Here is a 23,438-nt window from a genome sequence, read left to right as displayed (position 1 = left end):
ACTTAGAAGGCGGAAGTGAAGCGGAAGCCATTACTCTCCGGAGGCGATTGCTGCTGTACACATGGGCAGAGGAGCGGTCCACCGCGGCTACTTCCGAGCTGTTGGTCCCCGCGACAGACCGGACCTTTCAATGAGTTTCTCGTCCCTTCGGCAGCAGCTTCCGTGACCTCTGCTCCCCGTGATTCTACCCTCCGTGATGTAAGACCCGCTTTCCTCACTTAACCCTTTACTCCCCGCTTTCCTGAGGACAAGAGAGGCCATAAGGCAGGGAGGGGTATCGGGGGATAGGGACCTGGGACCGGGAAGCCAGGCAGCCAGGAAGAGTGTGTTTTAGATCCTGTGATAAGCGGTATGAAACGCTAGTGATGAAGTTTAGGACCACTGTATTTAGCGACAAGGGGGAGGCACTGGTGATCTGGTCCAAAAAAACTGACATCTTGGGATGGGGACAGAAAAGCCCGGCCGAAGTGAATTCAGGACATTATTTTGTGTGTGTGTGTGTGTGTGTGTGTGTGTGTGTGTGTGTGTGTGTCAGGAATTGGAGACCGCAAGGATAAACTACCTACCTTTTGCTTTGTGGTCAGCTTTGTCTAACATTAATAGGAGCACACTGGTTTTCTTTCTGTTACCATTTATCTTGAATAATTTTTACACTTAAACATTTCAGTTATTTATCTTTATTTACTTTAGTTGACTCTCGTGTAAATAGCTTATAACTAGATTTTAAAATGCACTTCAACATTGTTGTTTAATTTGAGAATTAGTCCATTAATATTTACTGTGATTACTAATATTTTGCGTTGATCTTTACCACCTTATTTGGTACTTCCTGTTTATTTTTTTCCCTTCAAATAATTCTTTTATCAGAATATAGAACATATATGTCCCACAAAAATATGAAAACACAGAAAATTAAAAGAAAAATAAAGTGAATCTGCAAACCAGGCCAAGAAAAATAAGTATTTGAAACCTCGGAAACCTGTATTCTCTTAAACTGCGTCTTTCTCTTTCCCCATGATTTTCTTCCTGGATTTTACTGCTTATATGTTTTCTCAAAAATGTATTTACTAATTTTGGTAATTACTTGTAGGTGGACTTACACTAAAGTATTTTCAGAGACACCCTCTTTCCATATTGATGGAAGTACCCATTTTAATTTAGATATTTCCAAATATCTTGTAGAAGATTATATGCACCTACCTACCCATTCTTTTTCAGGTATTTTGTGACTCAAATTTTAGTCAGTTTACGAAGTTCCACATACCGGGGTTTTGTTTTCAAGTTGTGTTGAATATATATATGGATTTTGAGAATATTGGCATCATTATGCCATTGAATTTTACAATTAATTAGTTATCTCTTTCTTTAAATAAATTTATTTTTGGCTGCGCTGGGTCTTTGTTGCTGCGTGCGGGCTTTCTCTAGTTGCTGCGAGTGGGGGCTACTCTTCATTGTGGTGCACGAGCTTCTCAATGTGATGGCTTCTCTTGTTGCGGAGCTCGGGCTCTAAGCCAGCGGGCTTCAGTAGTTGTGGCACGCGGGCTCAGTAGTTGTGGCTCGCGGGCTTAGTTGCTCCATGGCACGTGGGATCTTTCCAGACCAGGGCTCGAACCTGTGTCCCCTGCATTGACAGGCAGATTCTCGACCACTGTGCCACCAGGGAAGTCCCAGTTATATCTTGTATAATGCCTTTCAATGAAGTTTTATGAGGATCAGCAAAAACGATTTAAGGGTTTGGTTTGTTGTTGTTAGATTTATTCCTAGGAAAGTGTATACTTTCCTTTTGCATCACACACATTTTTTAACATTTACTTTCTTTGCTAGACAGGCTGAGGACTTTGAGTAGCATTGAATGGAGTTGGATAGCAATCTTGAAGCAGTCCTGTTTTCTTTCTGACTTTAAGGGAAGTTAACTTGAAAGTTTGCTGGAGGCTTTTTTTTTTTTTTTTTGAAAAGCGTTTATTAGGTAAAAGAAGTCTCCTATTTCCTAATTTAAGAGTTTTTGTCATGGACAGCTGTAAGCTTTTAACAAGTGATTTCCGCCCCCCCCCCAGCAACTTCTTTGATGTGTTGATGGATTTCAGTCACCCTTTGAAAACTATGATAGGTCTGTGATAGGTTCTAGTTCTGTTTGTGCTTTGAATGAATAAGTGAAAACTAAGACTTTCTCATTTACCTGATAATGTGGTGAATTAAACCAATTGATTTTCTAATGTTACATTAAATTTGCTTTGGTAAAATAACTAAATTGGAAAGGATATGTACTATTTTACCATTTTTGGTTTCTGGTTGCTAGTATTTATTTTTTATTTTTTATCTTTTTATGATTTGCATCTATGTTTGAGTGAAATTGGCTTGTAATTTTCCTTTTCTGTTTCAGGTTTATTCCAGCCTCATAAAGTGGGGTGGGAGTGTTCCCTTTTTTTTTTTTTCTAAACTCTGGAATATTTTGCCTAAGAGTAGAATAACTTGTTCCTTAAAAGGGAGTTTTACCAGGAAAAACCATTGGGGTCTGAATTTTCTTTGTGGAAAATTTTAAAGCTGTTGTTTCAGTTCTATAAGAGTCATAGGGCATCCAAGTTCTCTATTTCATTATGGTAAGTAAAATTTCTTTAGGAATTTATTCATTCCATCTAAGGCTAAACTGTATAGTCAAAGTTGTTAATAATGTGCTTTTATTATATTTTTAATGCTGCTGCAAGTGTAGTGTTTTCTAGGTTTTCATTCTTGTATTTATATATTCTTTTTTTAAAAAAAATACATCCTGCCACAATTCTGTCAATTTTGTTTTTCATGAAGAACCACTTTATAATGTATACGTTTTCTATTTCATAACTTTCTGTTCTTTATAATTGTCTTCCTTTTACCTTTTTGGCATGTTTCTTTACAGTTTCTTACATTGGAACGTGCACATCCGAAAGGATTACAGTGGTAGTATTTTATTTTACTTCAGTTCTAAATATTATCAAATATTATGACTTCTTTGGCATGTGAATTATTTAGGCCTTTTAATTTCCATTTCTGTGATGTTTTTCGGGTTATCTTTTGGTTTTGTTTGCTAACTTGCTTGCACTATAGTCAGAGATTGATGACGTTTTCTGAGACACACATTGTGCCCCATGTGTGGTTGGAGTTTATAGTTAGGAAATACTGTTTCATCTTGTGCAGTCTGCATATAGTTATTGAATTGTCTGCTTGAACATATTATTGAGAGCTCTGGTAGTGGCTTTGTCCATCTCCTTAGAGTTCTGCCCCCCACCCCGATATATATATATTTTTTAATAAACTTATTTATTTAACTTTGGCTGCGTTGGGTCTTCCTTGCTGCACGCGGGCTTTCTCTAGTTGCAGTGAGGGGGGGGGAGGCTACTCTTTGTTGTGGTGCGCGGGCTTCTCATTGAGGTGGTTTCTCTTGTTGAGGAGCATGGGCCCTAGGCGTGCGGGCTTCAGTAGCTGTGGCTCGCGGGATCTAGAGTGCAGGCTCAGTAGTTGTGGCGCACAGGCTTAGTTGCTCCGCGGCACGTGGGATCTTCCCAGACCAGGGCTTGAACCCGTGTCTCCTGCGTTGGCAGGCGGATTCTTAACCACTGCACCACCAGGGAAGTCCTACCACGGATATATTTTTGAGGCTATATTATGAAATATATATAGCTTTTTCTTGGATTGTACCTCTTCTTTTTGTAATTCCTCAGTTTTCTCTATTAGCCTTTTTGCCTTAGTTTATTCTGATATTAATATATTTAAACCAGGTTTTTTTTAAAAAGTATTTGCCTTGTATATCTTTTTAAAATTTCCATTCTTGCTATATCCTTTCTCTTGTAAACAACATATAACTGGATTGTTTTTACTTCATTTTGAGAATATACATATTTTAGTTGAAGCATTTTGTCCCTTAACATCCTTTTTTCTTTCCTCTATCTTCCTTTGATTTGAGTACTTTTTTCATTCCACATTTTTCTCTGCATATTTTGAATTTATCTACATGTTTATATGCATATTGAATTTATTTATGTCTATTATTTTAGTGGTTATTTTGGAGTATTCTTATTCATGCTCGTTCATGAAATTTAGATTTTTTAATTATTTATTCATGGCTGTGTTTTGTCTTCGTTGCAGTACGTGGGCTTCTCATTGCAGTAGCTTCTCTTGTTGCAGAGCACGGGCTCTAGGTGCACATGTTTCAGTAGTTGTGGCACGTGGGCTCAGTAGTTGTGGCTCACGGGCTCTAGAGCACAGGCTCTATAGTTGTGGCACACGGGCTTAGTTGCTCTGCAGTATGTGGGATCTTCCTGGGCCAGGGCTCGTACCCATGTCCCCTGAATTGGCAGGCATATTCTTAACCACTGTGCCACCAGGGAAGTCCCTAGATTTTTGATATGTTATCACTCTCCTGATTTACATGGTTTTGTGATCATGCATTTTAATTCTATCTATTTTTAAACCTCAGAAGAGATTTTCATTGTATACAGTCATTTTTAGTTTCATTTTACCCACACATTTTCCATTTTGTATGCTTACTTTGATTCTTGGACTCTTCGATATAAGTTCTTAACACTCTTTACTTTGGTTCCTTGATTTTTTTATTTCTCTCTAAAATAACGTATTTTAGAATTTCTCTTTTCTCTGAATGGCAAGCCCCAATATACCTTTATTTTGCCATCTTAGTAGGCATTTTGGTTGCTAAAGGACTGTATATTTTATTCCAGAGCCATGAAGATGTTCCATTATCTTTTGGCTTCCATTGTTGCTGGCGAGGAGTCAGGTGTCAGGCTAATGTTTATTTCTTTAAAGCAGTGATTCTTAAAGTGTACGCTTCAGATGTACAACATCAGCATCACCTGGGAACTTATTAGAAATGCATATTCTTGCATCCCCAGTTTCTGATGAATCAGAAACTGGGGATGCGGCCTAGCAATGTGAGTTTTTTGGTTTGTTTTTATAAAATATGTTTTCAGTGTTTTGTTTGTTTGTTTTTGCTGTACACGGGCCTCTCACTGTTGTGGCCTCTCCCGTTGCGGAGCACAGGCTCCGGACACGCAGGCTCAGCAGCCATGGCTCACGGGCCTAGCCGCTCCGCGGCATGTGGGATCTTCCCAGACCGGAGCACGAACCTGTGTCCCCTGCATCGCCAAGCGGACTCTCAACCACTGCGCCACCAGGGAAGCCCTTCAGTGTGTTTTAACAAGCCCTCCAGGTGATTCAGATGCATCTTGAAGTTTGGGAATCATTGCTTTAAAGATAACCTATGCTTTTTCCCCGGCTGCTGTTAAAATATTCTTTTTGCCATTGCTGTTTCTCTGGTTCAGTGTTGTTGTATCTGTGATCTGTTTTTATCTTCAGTCTCTTTATATCTGCTTTTTGAAATGAGAAATCCACAGCTACTATATTTTGCAATAACTGCCTGTGCTCCTTCTCTCTCCCTTTGGAATTCTATTTAGAATCAGTTCAGCCCTTTTCCCTCTGTCCCCCATGGCTCTTTATACTTATCATCGTTTTATCTGTGTGCCCTTATGTTTATTTTCTAGAAGTGGTTTTTAAATTTAAGCCTGCATAGAAGTCACCTATAATGCTTGTTAAAACAGATTCATCAGTGTACTCCAAAGAGTCTCATTCAGTTGGACTTGGATATGAACTGGGCATCAGAATTATTAAAGCTCTCTAGATGATGTTTATGCAGCTGGCTGGAGGAACCACACTTTGTGTGATACTCTAGAAAACAATTTTTTGGGGGCTGTGTGTAATCTGATAAAACTGTTTACCTAGTCCCTGCCATTTTACCTTTATTTCAGCAATTGTAATTGTCGTCTTAGAAATTACACATTTTTAAATTTCTGAGTATTTATCGCCAGCTTGTGAATGATTTTGAAAGATATGTCTTTTTTTAAAAATTAATTAATTAATTAAATTTATTTTTTGGCTTTGTTGGGTCTTCATTGCTGCACCCGGGCTTTCTCTAGTTGCGGTGAGCAGAGGCTACTCTTTGTTGCGGTGCGCAGGCTTCTCATTGAGATGGCTTCTCTTGTTGCGGAGCACGGACTCTAGGCGCACAGGCTTCAGTAGTTGTGGAACGTGGGCTCAGTAGTTGTGGCTCGTGGGCTCTCGACTGCAGGCTCAGTAGTTGTGGCGCACAGGCTTAGTTGCTCGGCGGCATGTGGGATCTTCCCGGACTGGGGCTCGAACCCGTGTCCGCTGCATTGGCAGGCGGATTCTTAACCACTGCACCACCAGGGAAGCCCTCTGTCTGTATTTTGTGTTGCACTTAAAATAATTTTGAGTGGAAGGTTTAATCAGTATACCTAGATTGCCTGTTAACCTGCCCTTTTACCCCTGGTACATTTCATCTGGTTGAAAGCTTACAGATAGTGAAGTACATAGAGATATTAATTTACAAATGTAACACATTTCTGGAATGAGAAAAGTGGCATGCAGTGTTCTCACTACTATTGTTACTTTGTCTATGTGTACAAGAGTAACACTGTTAGAAACAGTTCTAGCAGAGGCAGAAATATCACTCCATAAAAGTAACAAAAGAATCATTCTGTCTTTAGTATTTACATCTGCAAATTCTGAATATCTTGGGGCAGTATTATAAAATTGAATGTGGGGATTTTAAATCAAATATTGGAGGAATTATGGCCACAAAAGGAGAAGTCACAATAGAACAATTTTAAAGGGTAAAATGTGTTTTGGACCAAAAAACTGATGTAGGAGGCAGATCTTCTGTAATTGTGGGGAGCAGGGTGAGATTAGGGTGAGGTATGTGGGCGGAGGCATTAACCCTGCACTTGTATGATGCTGAAAGCACCTGTTTGAATTTTGTACTCCAGCAACCTGTCTTACCTCACCCTCGTGCTGATCCTGGCACAGAGAAAAACAGATCCCAATGAGAATGGGCTAAGATGTATTGAAATAGAAAAAGGGAACTGTTTTCACTGTGTTATAAAGGAAATTAAAAGAGAAATTAAACAATCTCAGTACCTCTTTGAAAATTCTCTCTCCATCGCATTTATCTGTGCTGATATCAGTCTGATCATCGTGGTTTTGTTTCATGTATTGTGTAGAAACAGGAGTCAAAACTTCTTTAATAGATCCCATAACTGTTCCTAGACTCCCCTGCTCCACTTCCAGTCACTTAGATGCTGAGGTAGTCCTGTTGCATCTGTATTCAGGGTCACTGAGTGTAGCTCAACAAGTGGTATAATTGCTCAGATGAGAAACACTCCAGAACCTTGCTCTGGCCTCTAGTTTGCATTACCATGAGACTTTGAAAATATCCCCCAGGTTTGAAATTGATGTGAGTGCACTCTCTATCCAGGCTTGAACCGTTTTGTTTACCTTGCCCCACATTGTGGGCAGTTCAGGAGCCAAGGTGTAGCTAAGCTTTATGGCTGTGTCCTAGCAGCTGGGTCAACATACATCTCATAGGACCTGAAGGGGAGCCCCCCCCCCACACATACACCAAGATCCATAGACCCCCTCCTTTGTGATCTTCCCAAGACCCCCAGGTTCGGGAGGGCCTTCTCAATATGAAGAGAAATGTAGATCAGCTTATTTGTCATCCATTCATTCTTTTGCTCACTATTATCCTGTTTGTCATCTGAGGTAACTGTTCCAGACACCTCAACAGTGAAAGAAACAAAGAAGTGGAAAATCTATCTGCCTGGAGCTTATTGTCTGACTGGGCATAAGGGAAGAAAACGAAACAAGTAAAATACATAGTATGTGTGGGAGAGACAGTAATGCTTACTAGGTATTCTGTGTGCTGTCCTACACTTCCCAGGATCCCTGGAACTAGCAGGGGCATGTGACTAGTTCTGGGCAATGAGCTATGAGCACTTCAGGGCCAGAGCGTGTGTGTCAAGGTGCACAGTTCTCTAGGCACACCCTTCTAATCATCCTTGGACAGAATGACCACGGGTTTCAGTTGGCTCAGATACAAGAGGCATGCCCCCGTGTAACTGGTAAAGTTTCACCACCAGCCCAGGTTGAACAAGTAACATGAGCCAGACATAAACTTCCGTTTCATCGAGTCATTGAGATTTGAAGTCTGTTTTTGCAGTAAAATAGAGCCTACCCTGACTTAACACGGTATATTAAGTGGAGGTTAGTGCTTTGAAGAAAAATAGAAGAAGGAGTGGGGTTTAGGGATAGACAAGCAGAGGTTTGCATTTTGATTAGAGTGGCCGGTAAATGCCATGTCGAGACACTTAAAGTTGACTAAAGATCCGAAGCAGGCGAGGGAGCAGGTACACTTGAATGCGGAGAAGCACATTTCCGTGTAGAGAACAGCAAGTGCAAAGATCCCAAGGCGGGAACATGCCTAGCACAGGCATAAGGCCCAGTGAGGAGGATAGTGTGAGCAGGGCCACGGGGGCCGGGAGCCAGGAGGGGTTGTGGATGAGGCAGCAGGAATGTAGGGCTTTGGCTGAGTGAGATGGGATGCCAGCAGGTTTTGAGCAACAGAGTGATGTGACCTACATTTTACTGGCAAAGTTCTACTTGCCGTATAAACTAAAGGACAGAAACAGGGATACTTTAGGAAGCTATTGGAATGATCTAGGAGAGAGGTGGTGCCTTGCACCAAGGCAGTATTAGAGTAGGTGGTGAGGAGTGGCCAGATTTTGGGTAAGCTTTCAAGGTAAAGCCCGTGGGATTTGCTGGTGATTTGGATCTAAAGTGTGAAAAAGGAGAATCCAGGATGACTTCAAGGCTTTTTGCCTGGAGCTCCTGGAAGCATGGAGTTGCCATTGAGATGGGGAGGCTGGCAGGAGCTCAGTGTTAGGTGTTTACCTTGAGGTCTTATTAGATATTGCAGGGGAAATGTTCACGTAGCGCTCATCTACCCATTTCTCTGGCTCATGCTGCCTGGGGCAAGTACCAAGTAGTGGAGAGTGGCATCCACTGTAAATTAACAGCTTACAGTTTAAATCGCCAACGGCCATTTTGTTTTATGATAAAAATAATAGTGTTTAGAGTGAACATTTATTGAGCACATACAGTCCCATAATCCAGTGTTATAACCTCCAGTTTCCAGATGAGGAAACAAGTTTAGTGAACCCATTCTTTTTTTTTTTTTTGCGGTACGTGGGCCTCTCACTGTTGTGGCCTCTCCCGTTGCGGAGCACAGGCTCCGGACACGCAGGATCAGCGGCCATGGCTCACGGGCCCAGCCGCTCCTCAGCATGTGGGATCTTCCCGGACCGGGGCACGAACCCGTGTTGCCTGCATCGGCAGGCGGACTCTCAACCACTGCGCCACCAGGGGAAGCCCCCATTCTTTTTTAAAAAATAAATTTATTTATTTATTTATTTATGGCTGCGTTGTGTCTTCGTTGCTGCGCATGCAGGCTTTCTCTAGTTGCAGCGAGCGGGGGCTACTCCTTGTTGTGGTGTGCTTGCTTCTCATTGCCTTGGCTTCTCTTGTTGCGGAGCACGGGCTCTAGGTGCTCGGGCTCAGTAATTGTGGTTTGTGGGCTCTAAAGCGCAGGCTCAGTAGTTGTAGCGCATGGGCTTTGTTGCTCCGCGGCATGTGGGATCTTCCCAGACCAGGCCTCGAACCCGTGTCCCCTGCATTGGCAGGTGGATTCTTAACCACTGTGCCACCAGGGAAGTCCGTGAGCCCATTCTTGAATGGAGCCCCCATGGGCAAGAAATCTGGGCTTGCAGCACGGTGGGGTCACCTGAGGTCTCAAGGACAGACAGACAACAACCTTCATGGATGTGTAATCAGAACCTGTATGTCAGTACCCAAGGGAGGAGGGATTTCAGAGTGTGAACATGTGTGGGATGAGGGAGAGGAAGGCTCAGGAGAACCCTGGCCCTTAGAGATCCTGGCAAAGGAGGAAGGACCACGAGCAGGAGTCTCAAAAAGAGTGTTGCCATTGAGATGGGAGAGATGGAGGAGGACAACCTTGGGATATGATGCACAGTGGCCAAGAGCAGAGGTTCCCCGGGAAGAGGGAGAGAGGGGAGGTTGGTAGTGGGCAGGATCATGTACTGAGATCAAGACAAGAATCAGGAAAAAGCTGTTTTCCTGATTTGGTGTCAGGGGGTTCACATGCAGAGGTCACCGTGAGAGGGGACATGTGTGGCTCTGGAATCAGGTTCATTAGCCCCTGTTTGACCTTCGTCACATGACCTAACCCTTCAGTACATGCCCTACTTTTTCCTCAGGATACTGCTTACCTCCTGGGGAACTTGTGAGTATTAAATGAGAGTCCCTGGAAAGACTCAGGAGATACTTTGTACATAGTAAGCATGCTTATGTTGTTATTTGTAGCATTGGTATTGATGTTGGCAAGAAAAGTTGGGGGACAGAAACTTGAGCAGAAATTTGTAAATTGAGAATAGAGGAATAAGTGGGAGGTGAGGGTGGAGACCTTGTTTTTCAGTGACTCTGAACCTCTTTTTTTAACTTATCGAGTCTCTCCTTAGTAATCTGATGTTGGAACCCAAATCCTCTACTTGAGAAAGGCAAAGGTTTGTTCCAAGTGTGACCTCAGAAGGCTTGCAATACCTCTTTATACCCAGAAGGTGGCAGCACCTGATCTCATTTGGAGACAGGTACCATGGTATCTAGAAATGAATGAAAGATGGTTAACATTTGTTTATTTCCTCACTGCAAAAGGGGAAAGAGAAGGGAGCTAATATTTGTTGAGAATCTACTACATCAGCTGATGTAGTATTCTTGAATCTCTAAGAACCCTCACTGTTCTCACACAGGTGGTACTTATCAAATAAAACCATGCCGCCACTGCCACCTCCAAAGGGAGGAATGAACTCAGGCTTTGCAGTTAAAGAAATTAGGACCCAGGTCTCACCCCTGCCACCTGCTATGCAATTTTCTGGCAGTTACTTAAACTCTCTGAGCCTGTTTGCGCACCTCTGATGGTGCTATAAGGCCCATCTGATTGGTTTTCTGTGGGGTTCAGGTAAACCCAACACTGGATCGTGCTTAACATGAGGTGGGACCTGGGTTCCCACCAGTGCAGTGCTGTTCACTCTCTTTGTAAACCTTTCAAAGAGAAATGCGACTACTTTTATTATTATTCCTTCACCCAGTTTCATAAGTTGTTCCCAAGAGTATTACATTTTTCTATTTGTGTTTTATTACATCTGGTTTGTTCACATTTCTAGAAAATAGGTAAGACTGGTGCTTGGTAACATTTAATTACAGCTCAAGGAATTAAACAGCTTGCTCCTTATTTTCCAGTTGACAAGCTATAAAATTGTGTGCTACAGTATTTTACATCCCTACTCAGTTTTTAATTTGAAAAGAACATAATTCATCACCTTGGCAGACAAGTGTTTTTTTTCTAATGTATGATAAATATGTGTAGCTAAAGAGACTGCAGATAAAGCAGTTTTGGGAGCATTTTGGCAACACTTACTAAATGTTTAGTCATAAATGTTGACTAAGCATTTCACTATCTAGAAATTCGTTCTAAGGAAAAACTTGAAAAAAACTGCAAAAATTTAGCTGCAAATATTTCTTCCAAGTGTTGTTTTTCTACTTGTGAAAAATTGGAAATATTCTAAACATTTTAACGTAAGATCATTTCAATAAATTGATGTGCCTATTTAGAAACACTTAGAAAATGAAGACCTTAAAATATCAAAACATTAATGAAAATGAAAATACATTATACCAGTAGTACAGCTGATTCTAAATTTCATCTGCAAAAGAAAATATTCGAGAATATCCAATATTTTTGACAAAGGAAAACTGATGAGTGACACGTTTTCCTAGATACCGGAAGATACTAAAGTAATGTGATTTTTTTTTTTAACTTTTATCATTTGAACTTGATTTTACTATTCATGTATCCTTTTCTTCATTCAATATTTTAAAAGTAATTTCTACGTGCGAGGTACTGTGCTTGGCAAATGTGTAACCGAATCACTTTGCTGTATGTCAGAAATTGCTGATATGTATAACAAATCAGCATGAATTCAGATGAGATTTGATAATCACCTATATGAAAAAACAAAACAAAACTGCTAAAGGATTAATTCAGCCAAACAATAAATGACTGGGGTAACTATGACATATGGATTAGCAGTGATGGAGGTCAGGGCAAGATGCCCCAAAGTATGCCACTTTGGCATATTGATTATTTTGAATTAAAGTTACGTAAGAAAACAGTTGGCGTGAGAAGGACACTGTGACCCTTTTTTGCTACCCTGAAAGTAGGAAATAAATCTCCCGTGTGAAAGGCACCTAAGGCACCTTCCCTGTACCAGAAGGCAAAGAGACATCCTTATCTCCAGAGATAAATATGAAGTTCAGGGCTGAGAAGGCTGTATAAACAAAATTTATTACTTCTTTACCAATTTACTACCTCAGGCCCAAACTTTGTCGTGTCAGTTCTTCACAAATTTATTGTTTCCTTGTCTGAAAGGTATAAAAGCTGCCTGCTTTGTTCACTTCTTTGAGTCTCATAGAGAATAATGTGACATTGACTGAGAACCAGACAACCTATCAGCGACATAGAGTCTAAACACCACCCCAGGCTTAACATGTATACAGGTAGCTTGGTCTCCAGGTAGCTTGGTCTCTTTAGGAGTCCAGAGGTGTTTGAGATTGTCTTGGTTTTGGTATCAGGGTAATGCTGGCCGTAAGGATTTTGTTAGAAAAATATTACCTCTTCTATTTTTGGAAAAGTTTGAATAGGATTGGTGTTAATTCTTCTTTTAAGTGTTCGGTAGAATTCACCAGTGAAGTCATCTGGTCCTGGACTTCTCCTTGTTGGGAGAATTTGATGACTGATTGCGCCTGTTTATTTGTTATGGGTCTGTTGATTTTCTATTTCTTCTCTAGTCCATTTTGGAAAAGTGTATGTTTCTGGGAATTTGTCCATTTTATCTAGATTACCTAATTTGTCGGTGTACAGTTTTCATGGTATTCTCTTTATTTTTATTTTTTAAAATACCTTTTCTATTTCTATAATGTGGATTTTTTTTTTTTTTTTTTTTTTGGCAATGCCTCACGGCTTGCAGGATGTTCGATGACTAGGGATTGAACCCGGCCCTGGCAGTGAAAGCCTGGCGTCCTAACCACTAGGCCACTAGGGAACACCCTTTTAGAGTCTTTTTAATTTCTGTAAGGTTGGTAGTAATGTCCCCATTTTTACTTCTGATTTTAGTTATCTTGTTGATTTTTGAAAGAACCAACTTTTGTTGATTCTAGTTTTTCTGCTCTCCATTTCATTTATCTCTGTTCTAATTCTTTTGCTGCCTTTAGGTTTAGTTTGTGCTTATCTTGTGGCTTAAGGTGTAAAGTTAGGTTGTTTGAGATCTTCTTTAATGTAGATATTAACTGCTATAAATTTTCCTCTGAGCACTGCTTTCATTGCATCCCATCAATTTTGCTGTGTTACATTTCCGTTTTCATTTGTCTGAAAGTTTTTTCTAATTTCCCCAGTGATTTCTTTGTCCTGTTGGTTGTGTGAGAATGTGTTGTTTCATTTCCATGTATTTGTAAATTTTCCAGCTTTCCCTCTATCATTGTTTTTTAGGTTCATTCCATTGTGGTTGGAGAATATATTTTGCTATTATTTGTCTTAAAATTGGTTGAGAATTGTGTTTGGCCTAATTTATGGCTTATTCTGGAAAACCCTAATTTTCTTTTTTTCCGTAAGTGTAGTTCATTGATTTTCACTGAGCTTGTCCACTTTTTAATGTAGACATTTAACTGTATACATTTCATTCTGAGAATGATTTTAACCTCATTTCACAAGTTTTTATTTGTTGTGTTTTCATGTAGTATAAAATATTTATTAAATTTCCTTTGTTTTATCCTCTACATAAAATTGTCTTTAACTTCCAAATATTTGAGTATTTTCTAGATATCTTACTGTTATTAATTTCAAATCTAGTACATTTGCTGTCTTTTTAAATTTGAGACTTTTTTATGGTCCAGCATATATGATCCAGACTCTATTGCTGGGTGTTGAATTGGAGAAAGTTAAATGATTTGGAGACATGTGGTGTAAGAGGTAGAATTCATTGACTTTTTTTCAAGAGTTTTAAAACATCTACTTAATTTTATTATTGAAGTATAATTAATTTATCATTTTGTGTTTATTACTGCTGTACAGCAAAGTGATTCAGTTATACATGTATATACTTTATCATTCTTTTCCATTATGGTTTATCATAGGGTATTGAATATAGTTCTCTGTGCTATACAGTGGAACCTTGTTGTTTATCCATTCTGTATATAAAAGGTTACATTTGCTAACCCCAAACTCCCACTCTATCCCTCCCCCAAACCCCTCTCCCTTGGCAACCACCAGTCTGTTCTCTATTCATTGACCTTTTCTGCCCCCACCCCCCTTCATTTTCTATTTAATATCGGGTAGTGGATTAGGACCTGAGTACAGTGGTGCACTCTTCTAGTTTCCTATATAGTTTAGGAAACAGAGTATAAAACAAGGAAATAAAAACAAGGGAGTAAAAACATAAAAATACATTGTGACAGGTTTTGTAGGAGAAAGAGAGTCAGCTAACAGAGAAAGCCAAGTTTTTTCATATGAAAATAATAACTTAAATTTTTAATGTGAAGAAGGTTGTGTGGATTTTTCTTTAGTTTGTAAGTGATTAGAGCCATGGAATGGAGCAGTTAAGTTGTAGCTTTTTTTTCCCCCTCATCTTTATTGGAGTATAATTGCTTTACAATGTTGTGTTGGTTTCTGCTGTATAACAAAGTGAATCGGCTATATGCATACATATATTCCCATACCTCACCTCCCTCTTGTGAGCGGCCAGAGGGCTGGCTACTGATTCTCTTCGTTGAGCCCAGAAACACAGGCTCAACAGGCTTTTTTTTTTTTTTTTTCAACAGGCTTTTGTATGAGATGTTCTTTGGTGGCTGTTAGTAGGCAGTGAGAATATGATTTTGAATTCATATTGGACCTTGAGTGTTAGAGATGAAAATTAAGGAACATTAAGGGAAGCCTTGGCAAAGCGCAGAGTATGAAGAGCAACAGGGTAAGGGCTGATTCTTGAGCAAATCCAGCCTTTAATGGTAGAAGGAGACCTTCTGAAAAAACCTTGACAGAGTATCAAGAGAAGTAGAGAGAGAACTAGGGAGAGAGTTATATAGAAGCCTAGAAAGAGAATGATTCTCAAAGAAAATAGACACCAAATTTTGCTGAGGATCTAAGACTGAAATGCACTTACTGGATTCCACTGACACAGGTGTAATTGTATTTTCTGTGAAGATGGAGATGATGGTAATTGACATTAGGTACACTGAATTAGGGAGATAGTGTGGACTGTCTTTATAAGCTTTTGCTCTGGAGGGAGGACTAAGTGTAGCTGAGGCAGATCTGAAGAGGTTGGTTTTAGAAGGGAGGGAGGGCAGACATCTTACTGGTAATAGGAGTCATAGGTCAGTTGTGGGAGGAATTTTTGTGTAACTGGAGACATGAAAGTAAGAAAGACTCCACTTAACTTTTTTAAAGTAGAGTATAATTTATGTTCAAGAAAATGCACATATCTCAGATGATCAGTTTGATGAATTTTTTGACACGGTGTACATTGTATAGCCACTAACTGAAAAAAATAATAAAATATTTCAGTTGCCCCAGAAAGTTCTCTCTTGCTTCTCATTCTACCACCATATCATATTCCTGCAAGGAGGCGACCAACTTTTTTCCTTCTGTTGACTTAAATAAACACATTTTGCTATCGACCTTAATAAATTTCACCTATTTGTGGAATAGGAGTTATAGAGCTTTTTTTTTGTCTCGCTTCTGTTGGTCAGCATTATAGAAGTTCATCCATGTTGTGTGTCTCAGTAGTTTCTTTTCGTTGATGAGTAGTATTCCACTCTACATACCACAGTTTGCTTATTCATTCTTTTGTTGATGGATATTTAGATTGCTTACACTTTGGGGCTATTAAGAATCAGATTGCTATGACCATTTTTATATGAATCTTTGTGGACATGTTTTAAAATTTTTCTCTTGGGTAAATATCTAGGAGTGGAATTGCTGAGTCAAATGGTAGGTATACTTTTTAAGAAACTGGCGCATTGTTTTCCAAAGTGATTGAACCATTTCACACCCCCACCTTTAGTATGTGAGAGTTTTGGGTATGCTGTATCCTTGCCACCATTTAGTGTTTATAGTCTTTTAATTTTGGCTTCTCTGGTGGGTTAAAATGTTATACCATTAGTTTTAATTTGCATCCATCTGATGACTAATGATTTTGAGTAACTTGTCATGCTTATTGTTCCTCACTCATTGAATTTTGTGAAGTGTCTAAGTGTAGCCCTTGTTGAGTTTTTTTTTTTATTTTTTATTATTATTGTTTGTAGGAGTTCTTTATGTAGTCTGAATGTGAATTCTTTCTCAGGTGTATGTACTGCAGATATCTTTTTTCCCCAATCTGTGGCTTGCCTATTTATTTTCTTTCTTTTTTTAAAAAAATAAACTTATTTATTTATTTATTTTTGGCTGTTTTGGGTCTTCGTTGCTGTGCACGGGCTTTCTCTAGTTGCGGCGGTGGTGCCCAGGCTTCTCATTGTCATGGTTTCTCTTGTTGCGGAGCATAGGCTCTAGGTATGTAGGCTTCAGTAGTTGTGGCACGTGGGCTCAGTAGTGTGGCTTGCGGACTGTAGAGCTCAGGCTCAGTAGTTGTGGCACACGGGCTTAGTTGCTCCACAGCATGTGGGATCTTCCTGGACTAGGGCTAAAACCCATGTTCCCTGCATTGGCAGGCGGATTCTTAACCACTGTGCCATCAGGGAAGCCCCTATTTTCTTAATAATGTCATTTGATGACTAAAATTTTTTAATTTTGGTAAAGTCTAATTATTGATTTTTTTTAATGTTTAGTTCCATTTGTGTCTAGTCTAAAATGTTGTGTAACTCAATGTTGTTAAAGTCTTATCTGGATTTTACTTTTTGGTGTCTGAGTTATCTCAAAAAGGTTTTTTTTAATTCAAATTTTTGTGTATGCAGTGATAATGGAGGTCAAAGTTCCTTTTTGTCCATTAAGTTCTTGCAGCACCTTGTTTTTTTCCTAATTTGAAGATCTAATTGGCTTTCTTAGGCGATTTATAAATTGGGCAGCATCCCATCTATCAACTATAGAAGGATGCTGTCTCAGCACTGTTTATTAAAAAGACCACTTTCCCTAATGAATTTCTTTATTCCCTTATTGAAAATCATTTGACTATGCACATGTAGGTCTATTTCTGTTTTGTTCCATTGACCTTTTGGTCTATACTTATTCCAACAGCTCTTCATTACTGTAGTAAAGTTAGTAATAGGAATCTTCCAAGTTTATTTTTCTTTCTTAACACTGTTCTGGCTCTTCTAGATCTTCTGCATTTTGGTACCCATTTTAGATTTGTTTTGTCAATGTCTAGAACATAACCTGCTGAGATTTTGGTGATGACTGCGTTGTATCTGCAGATGAATTTGGGGAGAGTGAATACCTTAATAATATTGACTCTTGCAGCCCATGAAAGTGATATAGCTCCTCACTTATTTAGGTTTTTTATTTCTTCCAGCATGGTCTCACAGCTTTTATTTGTTTATTCCTATGGGCCTTATATGTTTTATGCTGTTATAAATGAAAGTATTTTTTAAGTTTCATTTTCCAGTTCTTTGCTGAGTTATGTTTTTTTTGTTGTGATTACTGTGAAATGAAATGCAAGATTATTTGCTGAAAGCAAGGGTCATGTAAGACAGTTTGGGGTTTAGAAAAACTGGTGAGATTTTTACATGGTTTTGGGGAGATTGGGTTACCACTTATGCTTTTCTTTAGTATAGATGCTCCTTCAAGGTTAGTGACTGTTTTGAAAGCTGCTAGTGTGACTGGGTATGTGCGGACTGGTCTTTCCAGGTACCTTCAGGGAGGAAACAGATGGTTGGAATCATCCCACACTGGTCTTTTGCTCATTGAGGGTATACTAGGTAGAGGATTAAAGGAATTTGGACAAAAATTTGTAGAAGTGATGGAACATGATGCATCTCTCAGCTGAATAGGTGGGGCAGTGAAGAAGAATTTGCTGTTAGGGAGCAAGGTGGTAGAAGCCTGGGTGGCCTGGAATCCCCTCTAAGTGGTAGAGTTTAAGTGAGAAGAATGTTGTGTAGGAGGTTTTGTCCAGAGGGCAAATTTCTGAATCATTGTTTGTGAAGTGAATCTGATTCTGGTGATGACAAGGCCTGGGCTGTGGCCCACAGGTGTGTATGTTGGTGTAGAGTGGGGGGCCAGAAGGCATTGGTGATCAGAACACATGGTCCAGATGGACCAGTCCTCATGGAAGCTGGAGCCATCCTAAGCCAGGAGGACTATGCCTTGAAGTTGAAGAAGTCTGGGGCCCAAGTGTTCAATGAGTGACAGAGTTTAACAGAATTGTAACTGGGGACAAATTACTTGAGAGAGTGAATCTGAATCTTACTTGAGGTAGGTCAGGGACCTCCGCCACATTGCCTGGAGGTTTTACCTAAGCAGGGTTAAGACCCAAGCTGAGACAGGCTGCTCCAAAGAGGAAACACTGAAAAACAAAAGTCAGAATTGTCCTGTTAGTGGGAGAGACAGAAAGCCTTTGGCTACACCTAGTAGTCTTTTTCTCATTTACTACAGATGCCTGCTCCAAGAGTCCCATGAGAGCGAGAGAGTAGCTTTCTGGTGCCAGTGCCCTGCTTTCATTCAGGCAAATTTACTATCATTCTCGGAGGATGGCAGCTCTTGGTCTGTCTCCCACATGTGGTAAGTTCTTCGGGTGATGAATACCCTCAGAAATCAAGCTTCAGTGGCCAGTGGCCCCTGCCCCTTCACTGAGGGCAAGGATGTGCACAGCTAGTGGGAGGGCTGCCAGGTTAGAAGTGGAGGAGGATACAGGAACTGAACGGGGGTGGGAGTGAGCGAAGCCTTGAGAGCTCCCCACGTGACTGTGTCTGATTCAGGGTCTTTGTGAGTTTGGGTGAGGCAGGGAGTGTTTGTAGTTGCTGTGTAAGGAGGGATGCTGGTCATTGGTAACCCTGCGGCATCCCATTTATTATTTTGATAAGTCTGGATGAAGTAACAGCTCTATCTCAGAGCTTCTATTTCTTTACCCATAAATTGAGAATATATATCATTATCTTTATGGCTATGTAGGCCCACCACCCTTTTTCCTGTCCTTGAGTAGAGCAGGGCTTCTCTGGCTTGTTGCACAACAGTGTGTGTGAGTGAGTGTGTGAGGGAATGTGAGATTGGGGCATGTGCACTGCACACATATCGTTAGTGTGAGACTGTTTCCTGATCTGCGAATGTCAGGTGGGCTTTAATCCTCATGGGTCCTCTTTTCTCTAGCTATGTCCAACCAGGAGCCTGCCTATGTCCATGAGTCAGAAATTCCTCTTTCTTCAAAAGACCATTCCTGTCCCCAGGATGTGGAGCTGTTTGCATACAATGGCCTGGAGCCTCATACATCAACCAGTGTTGGTTCCCAGGTACACCAAGATCTCAAGGCCCCTGAGGGTGGAGGAGGCACTTCCCTAGAATGCCCGCAACATCACGTGTTAGGATTCTTTTAGATCTTTATCCAGGCTGATCAATGCATGATCAGGGTGCAAGAGGAAGAGCGGGAGAAGTTGGTGAGGCTGTCCTGGTATCAGGGATGTTAGGGGAAATGACTTATATAACAGGTGTTTCTCTCATAGTATAGCTCAAAGCTCTCAGGCCAGGTTTGGAGTGGAAGTAGGTTTGATCCCATGTCAGAGTTGCGTTTGAAGCAATGAGATTGTCTCATGAGATTTCTCATTGGAAGAGAAGACATCTGAGTGACTTCTAGAGTAAATGTTTAGACCCCAGATCCCCATATTGAAAATCCTGTGTTTAGAGTCTCTCCTGTGTAATCTTTAGCCTCAGCCATCTTGGAACACATACAGGCTGTGTTCTCACCGACCCCAAATGTGTGTGGTGTTTCAGAAATCAGTGACTTTCCAGGATGTTGCCGTGGACTTCACTGAGAAGGAGTGGCCCTTGCTGGATTCTTCTCAGAGAAAACTGTACAAAGATGTGATGCTGGAGAACTATAGCAACCTTGCCTCAGTGGGTAAGGCTGGCAGCATTTCTTCATTTATTCGTTCATGAATGAAATGTTTTTGTTGTAAGTACTTGCTGTGACCCAGGAACTGTGTGGGGATTCGGAACACAGTTATGAACAAGCCAACCTGGTGCCTGCCTTGATGGTACCTTGGCTATTGAGACCTGTCCATTGTATTGCCCTTGGAGGTTGTCAAGTGTGTCTGAGCTTGGGCATAGCTTTCTGAGTTAAGACGTCCTCAACCCTGGCAGTCCAGTGGTTAGAACTCTGAGCTTTCACTGCCAAGGGCACGGGTTCAACCCCTGGTCGGAGAAGTAAGATCCTACAAGCCATGCGCCACGGCCAAAAAGAAAAGCAAATCCTCATTCTTTTGAAGGGCAAAATGTGTGGGTATTTGTGGTTTTGTGTTTTATGAAAGCCTTTCACTGTGTTCCTTAGAAATGTGGCACCATCATTTTGCTGCTCCTAAGTCAGACTTGTCCATCTTCAGAGCACTGAAGACCAAAACACTGACCCCAGACTAATGGAAGGGGTTGTCCTCTGCACGATCCTCCCTCAACATGTGTCTTTCCCCGTGAGTAGGGTGTCAGGTGAGCAAACCCAGCCTCATCTCCCACTTGGAGCAAGAAGAGGAGCTGAGGACAGAGGAGCAGGAACTTCACCAAGGCCCTTGTCCCGGTAAGCACCAGGCAGACACAAGTGCTTTTGAGAATCTGCTCTCTCCAGTGATTGGGATGACAGAGATCCATGAGGAAACATCACCCAGGGAAATCTGAAAATGCTCTTTCTCTTTCACTGTCCCTCCATCCTCTCACAATTCTTTTGGTCTCCATGTCCCTTCTTCTTTAAATTCGACATGTGTCCAAATGGGTTCTTTGTCCCATTCTTTCCTACTCAACATTCCTGATCTCACTCTTAATGCCATTATCAATGTCATTCTTTGAAGAGGTGCTTCTTAGTCAGCTTAAATTTCTACCCTTGTCATTGCCAAATATCTCACATAACCAGATTTTTCAGTCATTTTTACTCATGTGTGTTCTCCCCTTTCATATTCCCTTTCCTTCTTTAGGGTTAATATTTGCAAAGAAAGCCACCTCTGTTTTTGTCACCATCATCCCACCATTTTCTTTCTCCAGCAAGTTAATATTTTCCCAATTTGTTTCAGATTGGGAGACTCCATCTAAAACCAAATGGTCAATTCTTATGGAAGATATTTTTGGGAAGGAAACATCTCATGGTGTGACAATGGTAAGATTTCCTTGGGATAATTCTGGATCTTCCATATTGGGAGAGGACAGGGGCAGCCTGAGTTAGACAAGCAGTTCAAAACCAGGCAGGTCCCCAAGAGGAAACAGTGTCAGAGACACTGAATATTACCGATTTGGGGAAAACCCTAAAACCTGACCCCCAAACCTCTTCACTTAAAGTTCCAGTGAGTAAATATTTCTATAACTGTGTCTCAGATGTTGAGTGTTGGGGCTTAATTGAGTTTTAAACAGTTAACAAAGTATATGTAAAAATCGTTGTGAAAGTTATACACATGGAGCCCCAGAGCATAGCATTCACTTGTTTTCTTTGATGGAGTCCAAATAAGGCAGGAGCAGTACTTTTGCACTGCAAATTATGACATCATTAGTCGTAATGATGCGCTTCTATTTATGCCAGTTTATGTAGGGATAGTCTAAGGAATTTAATGAATATGGGAAATGCCTGAGTCAACCCTCCCTCTTCATCAACAGGAAAGCAGTCGGCTTGGAGAGAAATCCAGTGAATATGCTAACCTGTTTGACGTCTTCAGCATGGGTGCTCATCTTACTCAGCAAATGGGAAGGCACACTAGCAAGAGGCCTTATCACCGCCGGGACTGTGGGGTGACTTTCAAGAACAGATCTCATGTAACCCAACATGTGAACATTTACAATGGGAGGAAAATGCATGAATGTCATCAGTGCCAAAAAGCCTTCACCACGAGTGCTTCCCTTACACGGCACAGGAGAATACACACTGGGGAGAAACCCTATGAGTGCAATGCCTGTGGGAAAGCTTTCAATGACCCCTCAGCTCTTAGGAGTCATGCAAGAACTCACCTCACAGAGAAGCCCTTTGACTGCAGTCAGTGTGGAAATGCATTCCGAACCCTCTCCTCACTGAAGATACACATGAGAGTTCACACTGGGGAGAGACCTTATAAGTGTGATGAATGTGGGAAGGCATATGGCAGGAGCTGCCATCTCATTGCACACAGAAGAACACACACTGGAGAGAGACCCTACGAATGTCACGACTGTGGGAAAGCTTTCCAGCATCCCTCACATCTCAAAGAGCACGTCAGGAACCACACTGGAGAGAAACCCTACGAATGCACACAGTGTGGAAAAGCCTTCCGATGGAAGTCCAACTTTAACTTGCACAAGAAGAACCACATGGTAGAGAAAACATACGAGTGTAAAGAGTGCGGGAAATCCTTTGGGGACCTCCTCTCACGGAGAAAACACATGAGAATTCACATTGTAAAGAAACCTGTTGAATGTAGACAGTGTGGGAAAGCCTTCAGAAACCAGTCCATCCTTAAGACACACATGAATTCCCACACTGGAGAGAAACCGTATGGGTGCGATCTCTGTGGGAAAGCCTTCAGTGCAAGCTCCAACCTAACTGCGCACAGAAAAATACACACTCAAGAGAGGCGCTACGAGTGTGCCACCTGCGGTAAGGTCTTTGGTGATTATTTATCGCGGAGGAGGCACATGAGCATTCATCTCGTAAAGAAGCATGTTGAATGCAGACAGTGTGGGAGGGCCTTCAGAAACCAGTCGACCCTTAAGACACACATGAGGAGTCACACAGGAGAGAAGCCTTATGAGTGTGATCACTGTGGGAAAGCCTTTAGCATCTGCTCGAACCTTAATGTGCACCGGAGGATACACACTGGGGAGAAGCCCTACGAGTGCCTGGTCTGCGGGAAAGCCTTCAGTGATCACTCGTCCCTCAGGAGTCACGTGAAGACACACCGGGGAGAGAAGCTCTTCACATCATCAGTGTGGAAAAGACTCCAGTGACACATTTCTTTAAAGAGAAACATGAGAGCGCAGACCTGGCAGGTGTAAGGAAGGCAGGAAGCCTTGATGAACTCATCTCACTGGGCACAAAAGAATATGTGTTAACTTGGGAGAAATCCAATTTGTTTAATAACTGTGGAAAGACTTGGGTTTTTTCACATCACTTTGGAAATAGTGTGAGAACTCAAGATAGTTGAGAAAACGTGTTTGTGGTGTGAAGAAGCTGTCAGTGTACGTTTAGCTCTCAACAAACGAGAACTTAGGGGGAGAAACCCTAGTCTGATATTTAATGTCAAAATGACTTTAGCATCACCTTGTACCTCCTTGGCAC

General features: G+C 41.1%; 1 protein-coding gene across 1 annotated transcript; it reads left to right on the top strand.

The window, feature by feature from the left end:
* Positions 1 to 60: 60 nt before the first annotated feature.
* Positions 61 to 23,107, top strand: ZNF317 (zinc finger protein 317; the record flags this gene model as incomplete). Its single annotated transcript, XM_082650387.1, has 7 exons — positions 61 to 198; positions 18,602 to 18,727; positions 19,313 to 19,452; positions 19,931 to 20,057; positions 20,631 to 20,726; positions 21,214 to 21,296; positions 21,788 to 23,107. The coding sequence occupies exons 2-7, from the start codon at positions 18,697 to 18,699 to the stop codon at positions 23,105 to 23,107; spliced, it is 1,797 nt and encodes a 598-aa protein (XP_082506513.1). The 5' UTR covers positions 61 to 198; positions 18,602 to 18,696.
* Between the last annotated feature and the right edge of the window lie 331 nt (positions 23,108 to 23,438).

The sequence above is a fragment of the Grampus griseus genome, assembly GCF_964374135.1.
Source record: "Grampus griseus genome assembly, chromosome: 3".
In the NCBI taxonomy this organism is placed as follows: Eukaryota; Metazoa; Chordata; class Mammalia; order Artiodactyla; family Delphinidae; genus Grampus; species Grampus griseus.
Note: the sequence above shows the minus strand (reverse complement) of the source record. Positions and strands in the feature narration are given on the sequence as shown.